This window comes from Melanerpes formicivorus, unplaced genomic scaffold (genome assembly GCF_026170545.1).
Source record: "Melanerpes formicivorus ecotype bairdi unplaced genomic scaffold, bMelFor1.0.p_v2 SCAF_19, whole genome shotgun sequence".
NCBI lineage: Eukaryota > Metazoa > Chordata > Aves > Piciformes > Picidae > Melanerpes > Melanerpes formicivorus.
In genome coordinates, this window is record NW_027142371.1 from 15,885,174 (window position 1) to 15,904,070 (window position 18,897).

At 56.3% G+C, this 18,897-nt stretch overlaps 2 protein-coding genes across 3 annotated transcripts in view; both read left to right on the forward strand.

Annotated features, from left to right (window-relative positions):
* LOC137447098 (peroxidasin homolog) overlaps positions 1 to 8,713 on the forward strand; it is a 36,921-nt gene extending 28,208 nt beyond the window's left edge. Inside the window, exons 18-24 of the mRNA XM_068150356.1 lie at positions 352 to 1,855; positions 2,314 to 2,448; positions 3,444 to 3,652; positions 4,452 to 4,566; positions 5,176 to 5,269; positions 5,602 to 5,715; positions 7,029 to 8,713. Of these exons, the coding sequence (XP_068006457.1) occupies positions 352 to 1,855; positions 2,314 to 2,448; positions 3,444 to 3,652; positions 4,452 to 4,566; positions 5,176 to 5,269; positions 5,602 to 5,700 (2,156 nt within the window). The 3' untranslated portion in view covers positions 5,701 to 5,715; positions 7,029 to 8,713. The remainder of the gene's footprint in view (positions 1 to 351; positions 1,856 to 2,313; positions 2,449 to 3,443; positions 3,653 to 4,451; positions 4,567 to 5,175; positions 5,270 to 5,601; positions 5,716 to 7,028) is intronic.
* A 1,488-nt stretch (positions 8,714 to 10,201) lies between these two features.
* SRMS (src-related kinase lacking C-terminal regulatory tyrosine and N-terminal myristylation sites) lies at positions 10,202 to 18,697 on the forward strand. 2 transcript variants are annotated; one of them, XM_068150354.1, is made up of 8 exons: positions 10,225 to 10,922; positions 12,546 to 12,667; positions 13,823 to 13,989; positions 15,404 to 15,542; positions 16,047 to 16,205; positions 17,203 to 17,384; positions 17,577 to 17,733; positions 18,095 to 18,697. In XM_068150354.1, exons 1-8 carry the CDS (start codon positions 10,567 to 10,569, stop codon positions 18,286 to 18,288), a joined length of 1,476 nt encoding a protein of 491 aa, XP_068006455.1. In that variant the 5' UTR covers positions 10,225 to 10,566; the 3' UTR covers positions 18,289 to 18,697. The 2 variants fall into 2 exon arrangements, with proteins under 2 accessions (XP_068006454.1, XP_068006455.1); XM_068150353.1 differs by having other exon boundaries at positions 10,202 to 10,922; positions 17,577 to 18,184.
* The last annotated feature ends 200 nt before the right edge of the window (positions 18,698 to 18,897 follow it).

The following is an 18,897-nucleotide window of genomic DNA, read 5'->3' on the forward strand; positions in this document are numbered from 1 at the left end:
CTTGTCACGTAGGGTTTGGGTGGCTGATGGAGCTCCAGGGTGCAGTAATAACCCAGAGAGTGTAAAATGAGCCTAGAATGGACACTGAGACCGCCCCCACGCTTTGGTCCACCACTCACATCTTCGGTTTCCACCCCAATGCAGCTTAGTCTAAATCCTTCCCCTTCTTTTCTTCTTTGTGGGCCTGATGCCATCCATAAACTGCACAGCAACACCATGCCCAGAGACCTGCCCTGCCTGTGCCCACCTGGACAGCCCCAGCAGAACCTTTCACACCGGGGGCCAGAGGTGGGGTGGCAGGATGCAGATGGCTGCAGCAGGCAGGGTCTGACTGGTGCTTTGCCTTCGCAGGCTACCGCTACAACGACCTGGTGTCCCCTCACTACCTGGCCATGATTGCCAACCTCTCTGGCTGCTCTGCCCACCGCCGCATGCCCAACTGCTCGGACGTCTGCTTCCACCAGAAGTACAGGACCCACGACGGCTCTTGCAACAACCTGCAGCACCCGATGTGGGGTGCATCGCTCACCGCCTTCCAGAGGCTCCTCAAACCCGCCTACCAGAACGGATTTAACCTGCCCCGGGGGTTCTCCTTGGCAGGAGATGCCAGGGACCTGCCCCTTCCTCTGCCTCGCCTGGTCTCCACCGCCATGGTTGGCACTGAGACCATCACCCCCGACGCCCAGTTCACACACATGCTGATGCAGTGGGGCCAGTTTCTGGACCACGACATGGACCAGACCGTGGCAGCCATCAGCATGTCTCGCTTCTCAGACGGAGCTCCCTGCAGCCAGGTGTGCAGCAACGACCCCCCCTGCTTCTCCGTCGCGGTGCCTGCCAACGACCCCCGCGTGCGCAGCGGCCGCTGCATGTTCTTCGTGCGCTCCAGCCCCGTCTGCGGCAGCGGGATGACCTCCCTGCTGATGAACTCCGTCTATGCCCGCGAGCAGATCAACCACCTGACCTCGTACATCGATGCCTCCAACGTCTACGGCAGCACGGAGCAGGAGTCGCGGGAGCTGCGGGACCTGAGCGGCCAGAAGGGGCTGCTGAAGCGAGGGCAGGCGGTGCCCAGCTCGGGGAAGCATCTCCTGCCCTTTGCTGTGGGGCCACCCACCGAGTGCATGAGGGACGAGAACGAGAGCCCCGTGCCGTGCTTCCTGGCGGGGGACCACCGTGCCAATGAGCAGCTGGGGCTGACGGCCATGCACACGCTCTGGTTCCGCGAGCACAACCGCCTGGCTGCCGAGCTGTCGGCCCTCAACCCCCACTGGGACGGGGACCTCCTGTACCACGAGGCACGGAAGATCGTGGGGGCACAAATGCAGCACATCACCTATGCCCACTGGCTGCCCAAGGTCCTTGGGGAAGCTGGGATGAAGATGCTGGGCGAGTACAAAGGCTACGACCCCAACGTCAACGCAGGGATTCTGAATGCCTTTGCCACTGCTGCCTTCCGCTTCGGGCACACCCTGATCAACCCCATCCTGTACCGCCTCAACCAAACCTTCCAGCCCATCCCTCAAGGCCACATCCCCCTGCACAAGGCCTTCTTCTCCCCTTTCAGGATCACACAGGAGGGTGGGATCGACCCCCTCCTCCGTGGGTTGTTTGGGGTGCCCGGGAAAATGCGGGTCCCCTCCGAACTCCTCAACATGGAGCTGACAGAGAAGCTCTTCTCCATGGCACACTCTGTCTCCCTGGACTTGGCTGCCATCAACATCCAGAGAGGGCGAGACCATGGCATCCCCCCTTACAACGACTTCAGGGTCTTCTGCAACCTCTCATCTGCACAGGAGTTTGAGGACCTCAGAAATGAGATTAAGAACTTGGAGATCAGGGAAAAACTCAGGAGGTACTGCAGCCTGGGCTTGGAAGCATCACAGTCCCTGGAGATAGTCAGTAAAGAGTTCCTGCTCCTCCCAGGACACCAACCACATAACCTCCTCAGATATTGCTCCCCACTGATCTTAAGATAGGGCAATAGCTGTGGTGTAAGAATGGGGTAGGACAAATGATGTCTCTCTAAGTGATCAGTGTGGTTCTGAGTGGAATGTCATCAAGCCCTGCTGTGGTGTAGCTTGGGAGCAGACTGAGCCTTGGAGCTATTTTCCAGGGAGACCAAAGTACCTCCCACCTGCACTGGCTGCCTCTCTCCAGGGCAGGCCCTTATCTCATTGTCTTGTACAGAAGACCTCTGGAAACGGTGTCCAAGAGGAGTTCCTTGTGCACAGATTCCCATGATGGGATCAGATTTGCATTGTCTGCACTCTTGGATTGTCTCCTAACTTCTTTTTCTGTGTTACCCTGCAGTTTATATGGAACTACCAAAAATATTGACCTGTTTCCAGCACTGATGGTGGAGGATCTTGTCCCTGGTACCAGAGTGGGCCCAACGCTGATGTGCCTGCTAACGACACAGTTCAGAAGGCTGAGGGATGGAGACAGGTATTGTCATCAGGGGAAACCCAGCCTCTGTGGCTGCCTCTTTGGGGGCATGTCCTCCATTTCTTGCCCTGTGATACAAGAAAGAGTCTCCTTTGACCGGTTACTTTGCAAAAGGCCGTGCCACAGTTACTGCCAGTGAGTCTCCTCCTGATTTAATGCTTCCCACTCACTGCAGGACACTGAGGATGTGCTCAGCGTCCCCTGCAAACGCTGCTGCCGTCCACAGCAGCTTCCTTCCAATCCCTGTTTGCTGCTTGTGTGAATCTCAGAATGGTTTGGGTTGGAAGGCACCTTAAAGATCATCTAGTCCCAAACCCCTGCCATGGGCAGGGACACCTCCTACCAGACCAGGTTGCTCCCCCATCCAACCTGCCTTTGAATGAGACACAGCTTTGCCTGGTCGTGCACTTAGGGCAAGAGAGTTGTTCACCCATGTCTCAGCTGCTACAGCAGAGCTACCTCAGCCTTGAGATTCCCTTCCAAGGGGCTGGACCTGCAGATGGTGGCACCCTGAAGCTTCAGGGGGTTCAAGGGTTCACAAAAGGGCAAGATGTGTAAAAGCTCTTTCCAGTGAGACCTTAGAGCAGCCTTCTAGTACCTGAAGGGGTCTACAAGAAAGCTGGGAGGGACTTTTTACAAGGGCTTGGATGAGAGGAAGAGGCTTTGAGCTAGAAGAGGGCAGACTTAAACTGAAGATGAAGGAGAAATCCTTTGCAGTGAGGGTGGGGAGGCACTGGCACAGGTTGCCCAGGGAAGTTATGGATGCCCCCTCCCTGGAGGTGTTCAAGGCCAGGTTGAACAGCCTGGGGTGGTGGGAGGTGTCCCTGCCCATGGCAGGGGGGGTTGGATAAGGTCCCTTCCAACCCAAACCATTCTGTGATTCTGAGGGGCGTGGGTGCTGCCAGAGAGGTGAAGGAGAACTCTTCTCCCTCTCCCAGCCTCACTCCCTGTCTTCTCCTACTTCTGAGTCACTCTGTGGTTACAACCCTCTGCAGATTTTGGTATGAGAATCCTGGGGTCTTCACACCAGCACAGCTGACTCAGCTCAGGCAGACATCCCTTGCTCGTGTCATCTGTGACAACAGTGACCACATCCAGCAGCTCCAGAGAGATGTCTTCAGGGTGGCATCATACCCACAGGGCATGGTGGGCTGTGAAGAGATTCCCGGGGTGGACCTCCGCTTGTGGCAGGACTGCTGTGACGGTAAGGAAGGAGACTGCTGCAGCACCAGCTGCTGTGGGCATGGCTCTGGGGGGCATTTGTCACATGCCATCAGCTCATGTGAAGTGCCAGGAGCTGCTTTCATACAACACCATGAGAAACATGTGCCAGCAAGTGGATGCAAGGAGAAGGATGGGATGGGGTGGAAGGAGAAGGATTTGATGGAGTGGGATGGAGTGCAATAGACTGGACTGGACTGGACTAGAGCTGTACTGAACTGAACTACTTCAGTTGGAAGGGGCCTACAACCATCATCTACAACCTCCAATCACACTCCAACATCCTGACCACTTCAGGGCAGACCAAACATTAAAGCAGATTATTCAGGGCACTGCCAAGTGTCTCTTAAACACTGACAGGCTTGGGGCATCGACACCTCCCTGGGAAGCTTCACTGAACCTGGCCAAAGGTCCATCTAGCTGAGAACCTCTGTCTCTGGCAGCAGGCTGAGGGAAGAGAGTGCAAGATGCAGCCATGCTGATCCCCACCATGTGCCACCCTGCAGACTCACCTGGGAGGGGGAGGCTGACAAACTGCCACCAAGCCACAGGTCCTGCCCTGGTCCTTTGTGCTGCCTCCTGGGTACAAGTCCAGCTGAGACATGGGGACCCATGTGCGATGCCAGCCCTGCCTCACACCTCTGTTGCCTCCTCCCTGCTGGCATGAGCCCTGCCAGGGCTGTGTGGTGGAGGGCAGTGCTGCCTTCTGCTGCCTGCAATGCCCATCCATGGCTCTGCTTTGGGCACCAGTGCTCACTGCAGGCTTTCCCTTCCTCCCCAAGACTGCCAGACACGGGGGCAGCTCAGGGCTCTGTCCCAGCGCTTCCGAAGGAAGAGGTCTCCCGGCTTCAGCTACCCAGAAGAGAACCCTGCCAGCACTGAGCCTGCCTCCTCCAGGTGTAGTATCACCACTTCTGACCTCCGCTTCATGAGCAGAAGGAAAGCTTTGGGGAGGGACTGTTCAGAAGGGGCTGTGGGGATAGGACGAGGGGCACTGGTTTGAAACTGGAGTGGGGCAGGTTTAGGTTGGCCATCAGCAGGAAGTTCTGCACAGTGAGGCTGGGGAGACACTGGAACAGGATGTCCAGAGAGCTGGTGGCGGCCCCAGCCCTGGGGACATTCAGGGTCAGGCTTGATGGAGCCCTGAGCAGCCTGCTCTAGTTGCAGATGTCCCTGCTGACTGCAGGGATGACAAACTGACCTTCCAAAGTCCCTTCCAAACCAGTGCATTCTATGATGCTGTGATCTCTCAGCCCCTTCACACCTTTGAAGTGGGGAGGTCAGGGGTGATTCAGTAGACAGGTACTGAGCTCAGTTATCCAGTGCTGTAGTGCAGAGCCCAGCTCTGGTATTTCAGTGTCTGGGCTGAGTGGTGCTTTGGTTGGCTTCCCTGGGAGGTGATTCTGGCAGCTGGGCCCTTCTGTGTGGTGCTTGCTTGGGGAAGGCAGAATGATTCTCACATCTGCTGTTTGCCTAACCCCTTGGACCTTTTCTCTCTGACCCCAGGAAGGAGGTGCCCCCTCCAAGCCCTTCCTCCAGAGAGGATCTCCAGTCCCTCGTGGCTGAGCTGGAGAGGACAGTCGCTGCCCTACGGAAACAGGTACAACGTTGTGCCCAGTGCTTGTCTGCCAGGGAGTGGCCCCGTGGCAGGGATTAGCTGTTGGCCACAGGCAGCCTCTGAGACTTGTGTGTCCTCTGCAGCCAAGAGCAACCATCCCATCACAGGCAACTAGTGGTGGGTAGAGAATAGGTAGAGCAAGGAGAAAAGAGCTGAAGCTGATCTCTGTGAGCTCAGAGCTCTGCCAGCTGTGGGTAGACACGAGGCTGAGCCTCAGTGAAAGTAACCTGAGCCAGCTCTTTCTTCTTGTATTTGGGACAGATTGAAGGTGATCTCTGATCTCCTCTGAGCTGCTGCTTCCTTGTGCCCCCCAGGTGAATGCAGTAGAGGGCCAGCTGAGGTGGCAGCAGAGGCACATCAGCACACATGGACAGAGGAAGACTGGAGACAGATGGAGACAGAGCTGCCCGTGATGCCTGCCAGATAAGGTCAGTAGCTTTGTGCTGGGCTGGGGTCCCAGAGCTGGGTCAGTGTGGTTGGGCTGAGCATGCAGTGGGACACCTCAGTGTCTTCACGCTGGTGAAGGGAGGAATGGAGCAATCAGGTGATGAATGGGACATGGTAATAGGGCTTAAGTGCAGCAGCTGAGACACCTCTGCCAGCACTGAAGAGTGACTCACTGCAATGGGTTGTCTGGGGACCTTGTGGTCTATCCATTCCTGGAGGCCTTTTAAGAACTGGTTTGGCAAAGATGGGGAAAGACATAAGTATAGGATGGACCAGGTGCACTGGGTGAGGTCTCTCAGGCCTATTCTCCGAGGTTTCTTCTAACAACAATTAATATCATAACCCCACATCCAACAGTCTCCAAAGGACCTGTGTGGGGAGAGATATCACAAAGCTCAGTGATGGAGTAGATGGACTGGTTCCTCCTGAAGGGAACAAGGACATTTGGGCTGATGGAGCAATCCATCATTTGCTTACATGTTGGCAGAGGTTTCCCCCTTGACATCTGTGTCACTGAGCACCTCTGCTGAAGGCTCCAGCCCTCTGTTTGCTCAGCCCGAGCCAAGGGAGCGAGGCTCTGCGCTGGCTGTTTGAAGCCCCAGGCAGCACCCCCCGGCCTGAGGCCTCCTGCTGCTGCTCAGCTGTGGCAAGGTGCTGGCAGAAAGCTGCTGGACTTCAAGGGCTTGGAAAGCACAAACTGATTTCCCTCTGCTTCCCATGGAGCTCCCTGCAGCCTTGGGAGAGAGGATGAGCGATTCACTGGCACCTGCCAGTCTGCAGGAGGTGTTGAGTGGTTGCAAATGATCACTCCAGGAGCAGCAGCAGAGGAGCTCTGCAGAAGGGTTGTCCTGCCAGGCAGTCTGTAGCTGAAGAAGCATCCTCTGGAAGGCAGATGACAGGGCAGGACCAGCAAAGGCTGCATGGTGCTGACAGTCTCAGCAGAAAGCAGAAGCCTATGGGCTGGCCACACTCTGCCAACTCAGATTTGCTGTGTTGGTCGTCGTGGATTTTCCACTCAAAGAGAAAGTGACCTCAGGACACTTGACAGCCATTGCAGTGTGATACTTGAGCTGGCTTTTCCTTGCCATCACTTCAGATCCTTGAAGAGCAGGGGCCCCATGGGACCTCTGGGGCAAGCCCTTTAGTCTTCAGAGGGTCTCTGAAAAGGGTTTTGAGGGTGTAAGTGGCTGCTGCGGGTTTCATGCTGCTCTTATGCCTGCTCCAGATCTCCCAGACACAATACCAATACCTTGCTCTGCCCTAGCTGCTGCTCTGCTTCCTTGTGCCATTTCAGGTGCCTGTGACCTGCACTCCTGCTGCCCACCAGCCTAATCCACCCCTAAAGGCTTCAGGAATAGCAGCCATGAGCCCCCACCGTGCTCTGCCTCTTCTCACACCTCCTGTATCACTCCCTGTCCCAGGACAGCTCTGTCTCTGCCTGTGTCAAACCTGCACTGACTGGGAGCTCTTCAGCCCTTGGACCATTCCTGCCCCTGTCAGCCTCCTGGAATGGGCTCTGCCCTCCTTGATGGCACCGAGAAGCCAGCTTCTTCCACAGTCCCCAGGACACGGAGGATACCTGAAGCTGCTTTGGTGTCACCGTTCTGCTCCGCTGCGCTTCCCACGCAACGCTGCCATCATCCACAGCCCCTTGTCTGAGATGCTCCACGGGCACCCAACTAAAACAACTCACTGAGAGGCAAAACCTCTCTCAAATGCACTCTGGTGCCAAGGAGATGTCTGGAAAAACCTAACAAAAATAAGATTAAACAAACATCAAACCCCAAACAACCTCCAGCCACGTTCTCATGCCAACAGAATGAGCAAGAGGAGCCTCAGGGCCCTGGCAAGCACGGTTTGGTGTGGGCTCACAGGCTCTGCCAGCAGTGAGGAGGTGAAGCCAAGGGCTGGGGAAGTCTCCCAGCTGTTGTGTTGCTCCAGGAGGCAATGCCAGGCACAGGAGCCCTCGGTCTGCTGTTCTGCTTCCCACTCATTGGATAACAAGTGGCACATCCTTGGTTACATGACCCTGCAAGTGACCTGCACTGTGTGCCCAGTGCTCGACAGCATCTTCCTTGGCATGGCCTCACACCTTCTGCCTCTTCAGCAGTTGAATGGAATTTGTGTCTCCCCCCGAGAAAGGCTCCTTGCTGGCTGATGTATTTTGAGCTCAGGCTTAGCAGGACCTGGAAGAGAGAATTCTCTCAGATAATTAGATGCAATGGGTGCTCTTGTTAGTGGAGGGGAGCTGCTGGTTCCTGCCCATCAGTTCTGGGGAGCAAGATGTGCAGCATTTGAGGCACGGATGAATGTGCTGTGGCTCTGTTTATTCCTCCCAGGTGCTCTGCAACAAAACCAGGACCATGAAACCAGCTCTAGTGCAGAGGTGTTCTGGTTTTGCTGCTCTTTGGAGGTGCTTTGTAGTGGTGCTAGAGCTCAGGTCCCTGTGCAGCCACCACAGCCTCAGACCTGTGGACAGACTGGTTTTGATACATCCTTGGAAGCTGGTCACAGGGACTAAAGAGAAGACACTTGGTGCATTTGTGCCTTCCTCATCTTTCTCACTTTTCCTTCACACTCCCACTTTCCCTCCCACAACACAAGGACCAGAGGCTCAGTTTTTCTCTCCTTCTTTTCTACTGTTTGGTGTTTTATAGTACCAAAGGGATTCAAAGCAGCAGGGATGCTCCTGGAACCTCATAGGAAAATAAACAAATAAAGAAAAAAGACCAGGGGAAAGGTTGTGATCTCTCAGCTGCTTCGTGGCATGGGACTCTGAGCTGTGTGTGCTGTGCTGCCACAGGGCTGCAGTGATGACTGTGTGCTGTGCCTGTCTGGAGAGCCCAGCTCAGAGGCAGCATTTAGTCCTCAGGGTTGTTTGTCATTTTCAAGTCCTCTTTCATTTAGGTGCAAATCAAGATCCAAAGCCTTGTGTGTTATCCACCAGCTGCCCTTGTCTCTCCCTTGTACCACCAGAGAGCCCAGTCTGGCCAAGGTCAATAAAGGTAAATCAGTCTCCAGACTCCTTCTGCAAGCCACAAGGCTACCAAGTCCCCATTCAAAAGAGTAAAGGCATAGACAGGGGGTGCTGGATCTCATCAGATCCCCTCTAATTGCATAACCAAGCAGCCCAGGTTCCTCCTGATGTGAGGAGCAGGAGGTGAGGAAGTGCTACAGAAGGACAGCAGAGGGGATGTTGCAAACCCTTCTGCTCCATCCTCTGCTCCCATCCCCGACAGACAAAGAGCAATGGCACATCCCTCTGTGCCAGTGAGGGGGAGGCTGTGCTGAGCACCTCAGGGAAGATCTTGGGGGCACCACCCATGTTTCTGGCTACTACTTGGAGAAGAAGGGAGCCAAATATTTTATTACAGACTTTCCCCCCCTGCCCAGTTCCCATCTGTGCAGCATCACACGGGGCATGGCTCAGGGAGCTCTGTGTGCTCCTGACCTCTGCCCTGGGCTTCTCTGTCTGGAGGAGGATGAGGAAAGGCCTGACCCCTAAATCCAGATACTGAAATCCAGCTTTTGCAGGTTGTTTGGCCATGGTGATGCACCCAAGGTGCAGGACAGGGCAGACCTAGAGCTACTGACCCAGGGATGGGTCCAGTGTGTCCTTCATACACCTGGTGGTTGCACTCAGGAGCTTACACCCTTACAATTAACTTTCCATTGGGATTTCTTTTGAACAACCTCTTTCAAAACCCAACTGAACATCCAAAATGAGCTACCCAGACTGGTTGCAAGCAGAGGAGGACTGAAATGCTGGGCTCAAGGCCAGGAGTTGCCAGGCACAAAACTCCCACTAATTAGACAGAACAGTTAAATAACAAATCCCAGGCAGGGGCTGAGTTGGGATTTTTCACCAGAGCAGGGAACTTGAAGAGGCTTAAAGAGGGCATGCAGGATGGGAGGTGGAAATCTACATCCTTCAGCCAATGCCTGTGGCTGCTGGGAGCTGGCAGGGAGGATCCATACCCTGCATCAGCCAAGGACATCTTGATGCTGATGGGGACCCATCTCTGCTGGAGGCTGAGCAAGCATCAGATCCTGGTGGAGCTGGGGGGTGAGTTTGCTAGAGATCTGCTGCAGTGGGGAGCTAGTGGGAGGAGGTGAATGCTTCAGTGGGGTAACACTGGTGGCAGGTCACTGCAGATCAAAAGGGAAAAGGATCTTCTGTTATAAATCCCACAACACAGAACCATGGCATCACAGAGCAGTGGTTGGGTTAGAAGGGACCTCAAAGATCATCTAGTTCCAGCCCCCCTGCCAGCAAAGCTCCCCCCAGCAAATATCCAAACTACTTCAGGTCTCTTCTGAGGTTGTTTCTTTAATTCTCTTTGAGCTCTCCCACATTCGTGGATGCAATTATTTTCCTGTGGGAAAGAAAATATCCTCCCACACCAGCAAGACTATTAGCTGGAGTCAGCCACTTGTCAGGAGAGCTGTGTTTAGGAGAGCAGCCTGTGCAGCAGTAATTAGCAGACACAAAGCTGTTCTGCTTCCTGGAGAGCACCCAGCCCGGCTCCAGCTGTGCCCGGCTCCCAGATGTGCCTGTGGGTCTGAGCGTGGCACTCCCGCCTCGCAGGCTCGTCCCAGCTGCAGGCTCGTCCCCCCGGCAGACTCATCCCAGCTGCAGACTCGTCCCACCAGCACAACCAGTTTCACTTTCAGAAGTAGGAATCGGTGGGGAAGCTGCCGGCGAGCGCCCAGACGCGCACGGGACGCCGGCATGAGGCACCCCGGCGGCGGCAGGAGCCCGGGATCGGCCCCGCTGCTCACCTCCAGAAGCTCGGTGCCTTAGACCAGCACACCCACCACCTCCAGCAGGGATGGAGCAGTTTGTCCGGAAGCGTTTGACCTTCCTGACATCCTTCTGGAACAAGCTCCGTCCCCGCTCCGTGCAGGAGAGCTGCTCCCTGGCCTATCTTGGCTCTGATTCGGTTTCCCTGCACTCAGAGCCCAGCTCCGTCTCCTTCATCCCCAAGTCCTCCCTCTTCATCGCTTTGTACGCGTTCACAGCCCGCAGTGAGGAGGAGCTGAGCGTCAGTGCGGGGGACAAGCTGCGTGTCCTCCGAGAAGAAGGAGACTACGTCCTTGCCCGACGGCTGCTGGGGGAGCCGGCCATGGGCTACGTTCCTGCTGCCTACGTGGCCAGCCTCAGCCAGGGCACCTCTGCTCGCCGGCCGTAAGTAACACACGGAGCCAGCAGGGACGGAAGCTGCACCAGAGCAGCATCTCCCTGCGCAGGGCAGGGCGGCCTGCGGCGGGAGCATGGGCGTAAGGACAGAGCAGGGTTGGCTTGGTGACCTTAGAGGACTTTTCTCAACAAACTGGTTCTATGGTTCTATGCCCTGCTTTTGCCATCAGCAGTGATGGGACCAAGGAAGGATCTGCTCTTCCTTGGACATCCCTGCCATGAAGCTTCTGCAGCTCCCAGCAGAGGGGTGGAAGTAGTCAGCACAGCAAGCAAGGGCTTGAGGATGCTCTGAAGGGCAGAGGTGCTGGTTCCCCTTCCTGGGGGATGCTCTGAGGGGCAGAGATGCTGGTTCCCCTTCCTGGGGGATGCTCTGAGGGGCAGAGATGCTGGTTCCCCTTCCTGGGGGATGCTCTGAGGGGCAGAGATGCTGGTTCCCCTTCCTGGGGGATGCTCTGAAGGGCAGAGATGCTGGTTCCCCTTCCTGGGGGATGCTCTGAAGGGCAGAGATGCTGGTTCCCCTTCCTGGGGGATGCTCTGAGGGGCAGAGATGCTGGTTCCCCTTCCTGGGGGATGCTCTGAAGGGCAGAGATGCTGGTTCCCCTTCCTGGGGGATGCTCTGAGGGGCAGAGATGCTGGTTCCCCTTCCTGGGGGATGCTCTGAAGGGCAGAGATGCTGGTTCCCCTTCCTGGGCTCATACCCTCACACAGGATGAGTTGACTCTGGACTGGGACATGGGGTGGTGGTGTGTACTGATTCAGTCATGGTGCTGAGTAAGTGGACTCCTGCTCCCTCTTGCTCCTCTCCCTCTTGCTCCACATTAAAGGGGAGGCAGCAGGGAGGGAGAGAGCTGGACAAATGTTGTACCTGAACCCTGGCAGTTCAAAAGAGTCCAGGAGCACGGGGAGAAGCAGTTTGGATTGGAACCTGTTGGGAAGCCCAGAGCTTTGCAGGGCCAAACCATGGTGTGGCTGCTGCCATCCAGCTCCTGCTTGTCCAGGGCTGGGGGATCCCTCCTTGTCAGTGCCTGTGCCACCCAAGATGAGCTCAGGTTGATGTCTCAGCCTTCTGTCAGCAGGGAGAAGCCCAGGCTCCTCGTTGCATAAGGCAGCCTGGTCCTGACATGCTGGGCAAAGCGCCCTGAGACATTGCTGCTCCTTCTGTCCCGGGCCCTGAGTCATGGCCAGGGATGGGAAGTGCAGGCACAGGTTGGGTGCAGCCAGCCTGCAGGATTCCCAGGCACTCCCCTTGGGGTAAAGGAAAGGAGCAGGGTGGGCCTGGGAAGGGCTCTGACGTGCAGGGACAGTGACTGCAGCTGGTGAGGTGGGAGAGGCCCTCCCTCACTTTCCTGTGTGTACTTTGGAGAGAGACAAATCTGGTCTGGAGTGTACCATGCTGGGGCTGCAGTGGTGAGGCCCATGGGGCCAGCTTGCTGCTTCAGTCCCATCTGGTCCCCTTTAGCCCCACTATGGGAAATGTTTGGGCAGGCTGCAGCCGAGTTCCCCTGTGTGTGAGTGGAGGGAGCTGCTTCCTTTCCCTGGCTTAGAAGGTGCTCAGAAGGTGCCTGGGGCGTCCCCTCACACCTCACTGCCCCCTCTGCTCCGCTTCTCCAGTTGGTACTTCAGCAGGATCAGCCGAAACGAAGCTGAGCAGCTGCTCCTTTCAGCCCCCAACCAGCACGGCTCCTTCCTGGTGCGGGACAGCGAGAGCAGCAAGGGGGAGTACTCCCTCTCAGGTAATTTGGTGACAATTACCCAGGGGAAATTAGCAGAGGGAAAGGAAGCAGCAGCCTGTTCCTTAGGGGTGGGTCAGCATGGGGTGGAAAATGTGGGATTTAAAGGGTTTTACAGCAGCTTCTTAAAGGGAATTAATTGGCCGCTTGTAAAGCAGTGAGTGGGAAGGTCATGGGTGCAGGTCTGGGTTACTGCAGCCAAGAAAGGTGAATTGCTCCTGCCCAAGGTATGAGAGCCAGAAACAATTCCCAGCAGCTTAATGATGCCTCTGTTTCACTGACTCCCAGGATTTCATTCCAGTGGCTGTTGTCATAGAATCACAGACTGGGCTGGGCTGGAAGGGACTCCCAAAGGTCATCTTGTCCAAGTCCCCCACAGTGAGCAGGGACATCCCCAACCAGAGCACCTTGCTCAGGGCCCTATCAAGTTTGACCTTGAATGCCTCCAGGGATGGGGCCTCCACCACATCTCTGGTCAGCCTGTTCCAGTATTTCACCATCCTTGTTGTGCAGAACTTCCTCCTGATGTCCAACCTAAGTCTCCCCTGCTCCTCATCATTGCCCCTCATCCTATCCCCACAGACCCCCCCAGCCTTCCTGTACGTCCCCTTCAGATATTGCAGTGCTGCTCTAAGGTCTCCCCAGAGCCTTCTTTTCTCCAGGCTGAACAACCCCAACCATCTCAACCTCTCTTCCATCCCTCTTGTCATCTGAGGGGTGCCTAACAATATGCTGCCCCTCCAGATTACCAGGGCCTCCCATGTAGAGAAATCAGAATCCAGAGGGTTTCAGTCCCATGGGCTGTGAGGTGCTTGAAGGAGCTCCACCTGCTGCTGGTCCATCCACCTCCAGGAGCAGTGAGCTCCACTGCTCTCCAAGCAGTTCGTTGGTGGGGGGAAATTGTCCCTGCTAATTAGGCATCGCCTCTCTGGTCCAGATGAGCCACACTTGCCCGTGTCCAGGAGCCTTCTGAGCCAGGAGGTGGGAGCAAAGGCTGCGATGAGGATTGGGATGTAACCCCAGGGGGTGATTTGGGTTGCTTTAGAGGGAATTAATCGAGTGAATGCCTGGAAAGGGGGGAAGGGGAAGGTGATCAAGGGAGCTGGAGGGAGCTGGTGGTGGCTGAGCTGAGTTCTCCCTGGAATGGGCTTCCCACAGTGCGGAACCATGCCAAGGTCAGCCACTTCCGAATCTGCAAGAGCCCTGGGGGCAGCCTCTACATCCAGAAGGGACATCCCTTCCCCGACATGGAGGAGCTCCTCAGCTTCTACACCAAGCACTGGAAGGTCATCCAGAGCCCCTTGCTGCAGCCCTGCAGCCCCGCGGTGCGTACCCCGCAGCTCGGCTCAGCCGAGCGCCCAGCCAGGGCCAGGGCAGGGAAGGGGAGAGGGATTAGGGAAAAACAGAAAGAATTTGTCTGTCCACTGGGACTTGAGCTGGCTTAAACTACATTTAGGACAGACCACCAGTGGAGCTGCCAGCATCACCTTTTATCAGCAGTGTTAAGGGCAGGCCATGGCACTGAAGTTTGTCTTTGAGCAGCCACACTGCACAAGGCTCTTCTGAAACCACAGAATCATCACAGAAAGGGTTGGGTTGGAAGGGGTCTTAAAGGTCATCTATTCCCACCCCCCCTGCAGCCTTCCCTTCTCCAGGCTGAACAATCCCAACTCCCTCAGCCTGTCCTCATGGGAAAGGTTCTCCAGCCCTCTGATCATCTTCATGGCCTTGTGTGGACCCTCTCCCACAGATCCAGGTCCTTCTTGTGTTGAGGGATCCAGAGCTGGATGCAATGCTCCAGGTGAGGTCTCACAAGAGCAGAGCAGAGTGGGAGAATCACCTCCCTCGACCTGCTGTCACACTGCTTCTGATGCAGCCCAGGACATGGGTGGCTTCTGGGCTGCCAGAGCACACTAGGGGCTCATATCAAGCATCTCATCAACCAGCACCCCCAAGGCCACCTCTGTAGGGCTGTTCTCAGTCCGCTTATCACCCAGCCTGTATCTGTGCTTGGGATTTCTCCTGCTCGGGTTCAGGACCTTGCACTTAGCCTTGTGGAACTTCATGAGGTGGACATGGGCTCACCTCTCCAGCCTGTCAAGGTCCCTCCCTGCCCATGTGGTTACCAATCTCTCTGATATCCAGTCTGGAAATGCCTGCACTTCCAACCAGTGTTTCCCCCCAGCACAGCCAGACCACAGCCTTCCTATCGGTTTCATGCCAATTAGGGTGGCACTCATCAATCCAATTAGAGCATTAATCCCTAATTGCCAGCTCATTTCCTGATTAGATTCCATCCACTGATTATGACTCAGAAATAACAATTAAACCTGTAAATGAGCCCAGGGTGAGACTGAAATGTGTAAGATAAAAGAGATGAGCTGAAGTCAAGATCAGCCTTAACATGCAACAGCATTCATTCAATCTTCCTTATGTGTTTGTGGCACTGGAGAAAAGCCACCTCTGAGGTCTGCTGAGGAGTGAATTGTGACCTGAATTCCTGATGCTTCATGTGACCTCCAAAGATCTGCCCCCTTGTGCATGCTGGGCCCCAGCAGAGGTAGGGCAGGGGATGCTCCACATGCTTCATGCCCTGGAGGAATACTTAGCAGAGGGAGAAGCCACGAAGGTGGTAGAGCATCACATCCTGCTGCTTGCTTTGTGGCCAGCAGGCCGTGGTGGGCAGCAAGAGCTGGCCCTCGCTGGGCAGCGGCTGCAAGCCTGCGGTGCCCGTTTCAGACTCCCCCCGAGAGGGACGGCTGGGAGCGCCCGCGCTGGGAGTTCAGCCTGCGGCGGAAGCTGGGCGAGGGCTACTTCGGAGAGGTGTGGGAAGGGCTGTGGAGGAACACGGTGCCAGTGGCCATCAAGATCATAAAAGGTAGGTGCAGCAGAAGGGGTTAAGAGTGGCCAGCTGCGTCTCTTGTTCACTGCCACGGGCTTGGCCTCCTTTTGTCCCCCAGCCCCCCGGGACTGTGTCTGTCTGCCCAAGCAAAGTGTGGCAGGAGCTGGGGAGCAGCCGCTGGGCTTCCTGTGGCCCCGTCCCCGGCTGGGCTGCACCTCTCTAACATGGCTTCACCCAGTGGATTTGTGAGGCCACACCAAGCCTGATCAAGTGGGCTGCTAACAAGTCACAGCAAGTCCAGTCAGATGGGTTTGTGACAAGTCCAAGCCCAGTGGGTCCGTGGTAAGTCAAATCCTGATGGGATCTGGAAAATGGGATCCAAAGCTCTGTGGAAAACACCTCCTGGGTGTTTGGATCTGAGCCACGGGATGTGCAGACATGACCTTTGGGAGCAAAGGTGCCTGTGAGGAAGGAAAAGCTGTTTTTGTCAGCTGGAGGTGCTGAGCAGCTCACAGAGGCCACGGTGGCTTTCTCCCCCAGCTGACATGAAGGCAGAAGACTTCACCAAGGAGATTCAGAACCTGAAGCGCCTGAGGCATGAGAAGCTGATCCAGCTGCATGCTGTCTGCTCGCTGGGTGAGCCAGTGTACATCATCACTGAGCTCATGAGGAAAGGCAACCTCCACAGCTACCTCCACAGTGAGTACCTGAGCTGGCACCACCTGAGCTGGCACCACAGGCTGCAGGATCCTGGGGCACTCTGGGGATGCTTTCTGTGCCCCAGAATGGCTCCACAAACCCCAGTGGAGACCCTAAGAGAGCACAAGACTACTTTGGGTCCTGTTTAGATCAGTGAGCATGCAGAACAGCCCAGGAGCACCTTCTGTAGAGACCATCTTGGGTGACACCAAGACCCAAAGCCATAGTCTGGTATGATCCCTTTGGTCTCTGTGTGAGCTGGGTCCACATCAGTCTCTGGGAGGCCAAGAGTGTTGGTAAGGACCTCCATCCCTCCTGCTTCCATCACCCATGTTCTTCCAGCTCTCAGCAGTGTACAGAAGCCCCACTGCCATGCTTGGGCAGCTGTCTTTGTTAGGAATGAGATGCCCCAATGCTCCCCTGGGCTGGCACTGTGGGTTTGGTCCTGTGCAGAGCTCCCTGCAGGCCATGGACCACTCATCACCTGGCTGTCAGTCTATTTTTCTTGGCCTCTCTTTTCCTGACCCAGTAATCAGTCTTGCAAAGAAGCAAGCCAAGCCAAACCACTCCCACCAGACCTGTTTTTCTGCCTAGGACAATCCCCTTCCTCTCCCACAGTGACCTCATTTTCAGTTGAGGCTCCAGCAGCATTTGGTGCCAGAGGAGCTGGAGCCTGCAGGTAGGACAGGTTGAGAAGCTCAGCTGGAGATTTGCATGGCAGAAGGTCACCTTTAGCTTTGAATGAGCTGTGGAGATCTGCACCTTTGCTGAGGCACAGAGACTCTCCAGAGCTCACCCATGGCCTGCTCCTGAGGAGCAGGGGGCTGTGCTGAGCTGCCCAGGCAGGACACCCACCACGGTTAGGCAGGACCTCCAGTGTAAGGTTTTCCATCTTCCCCTGGTCTCACACTGCTGGCACAAGGCTTCCTTCCTACCAGAGCACCCCAAACAGCTGCTGCTGGACTACTCCCAACACTTGGGTCATCTGGGCTAACAGGTCCTGAAGGGAAGTCCCTGGGCACCTCCCAGCTGCTGAACATCGCCTGTCAAGTGGCAGATGGAATGAGGTACCTGGAGGAGAAGCACATTGTCCACCGGGACCTGGCAGCCAGAAACATCCTGGTGGGGGAGGAACTCACCTGCAAAATCGCTGATTTTGGACTCGCTCGGCTCCTCAAGGTTGGTCAGCAGGATGCTGAGCTCCCTCCCAGCCCCTTTCCCAGCCCCCCAGCCTGCCCCAGGCTGCAGCCAGCCCCCCAGCCCCTTTCCCAGCCCCCCAGCCTGTCCCAGGCTGCAGCCAGCCCCCCAGCCCCTTTCCCAGCCCCAGCAGCATGGGCTGTGCTCATCACACCATCTCCCACTGCTTTTCAGGATGACATTTATTCCACCAGCAGCAGCACTAAGATCCCAGTGAAGTGGACAGCCCCAGAGGCAGCCAACTACCGCACCTACTCCCTCAAGTCCGACGTCTGGTCCTATGGCATCCTGCTCTATGAAGTCTTCACCTACGGCCAGATCCCCTATGAAGGTAGAGCTGCCAGCCCCTTCCAGCCCCCTCCCAGGCAGCTTGCCCATGCTCCCCAGGAGCCAGCACGCCATGGACTGCCAGGTTATGCATTGCACAGGGAATGTGGAGGCAGCTCCAAGGGCAGGAGCAAGTTGTTCCCTGTTGTGCACTCTGGGGACTGCTCTGAAGTGTCCTCAGTGCTGGGGGCAGGAGGCAGCTGGGTGCTATGGGCTGGATGGTTCCAAACCTCCTCTCTGCCAGTCTTGTGGCACAGCAACTCCGTTCCACAGCAGCACCAGTGACTCCTTGGTGCTCTGCAAGTGCACCTTCAGGGCTTCCTCTGGGGACAGTAGGTTCAGGGGCATCTTCTCCTTCCTTGCAGGAATGACGAACCAGGAGACCGTGCGGCAAATCACCAGGGGCTATCGGCTGCCCCGGCCCAGCCCCTGCCCCCCGGAGGTCTACAGCATCATGCTGGAGTGCTGGAGTGGCAGCACCGAGGAGCGGCCAACCTTCCTGGCCCTGCAGGAGAGGCTGGGCTGCATCTACAGACGGCTGCTCAGCTCCCTCTCCTGAGGGACCCCAGTCCTCCACCCTTCCTGCACGAGCCCCTCCAGGCCAGCTCTTGCCAAGGAGCTCCTGCCTTCTGGTTTGCCCTCTGAGCAGGCTCCAGGGTAAGCACATCCTCCCCTCAAACCAGCTCATGGTCCCTCTTGGTCAGGAAGCAAGGAAGTGGCCATGGGAAAAGGCAGTGGGCTGTGGAGAACTCATTGCCAGCACCTGGCTGTGTAACATGTTGTCTGGAGAAGCCCTGTGGCAGTGAAGGCATCACCCAGAGCTTACATCTTCAGCCAGCCAGCAGGGTGGGAGGTCCCTGCTGCCCCCAGGCCGATGTGAAGGTTTGCAGGTTGTGTTCAGTTGTGGCTTGGTTTTTCTTGTAGTGTGTGTTCAGTGTATTTATCAATAAACCTGTGTGCATCCACCAGCCCTGCCCTGCCCTTTCCTTCCCTCCTTTCCTTCCTTCCTTCCTGGGCACTCAGCCCTCACCATGGTGCTCCCCTCCCAGCCCTGTAAGCAGTAGTTTTCAGCCAGTCCTGCTCTTGTCACCACAAACATCTTCCTGTCTCTGGTCTCTCTTTGTCTGGGTGTGGATTACACCTTGGTGCTCCTCAGCCCACCCCCTGG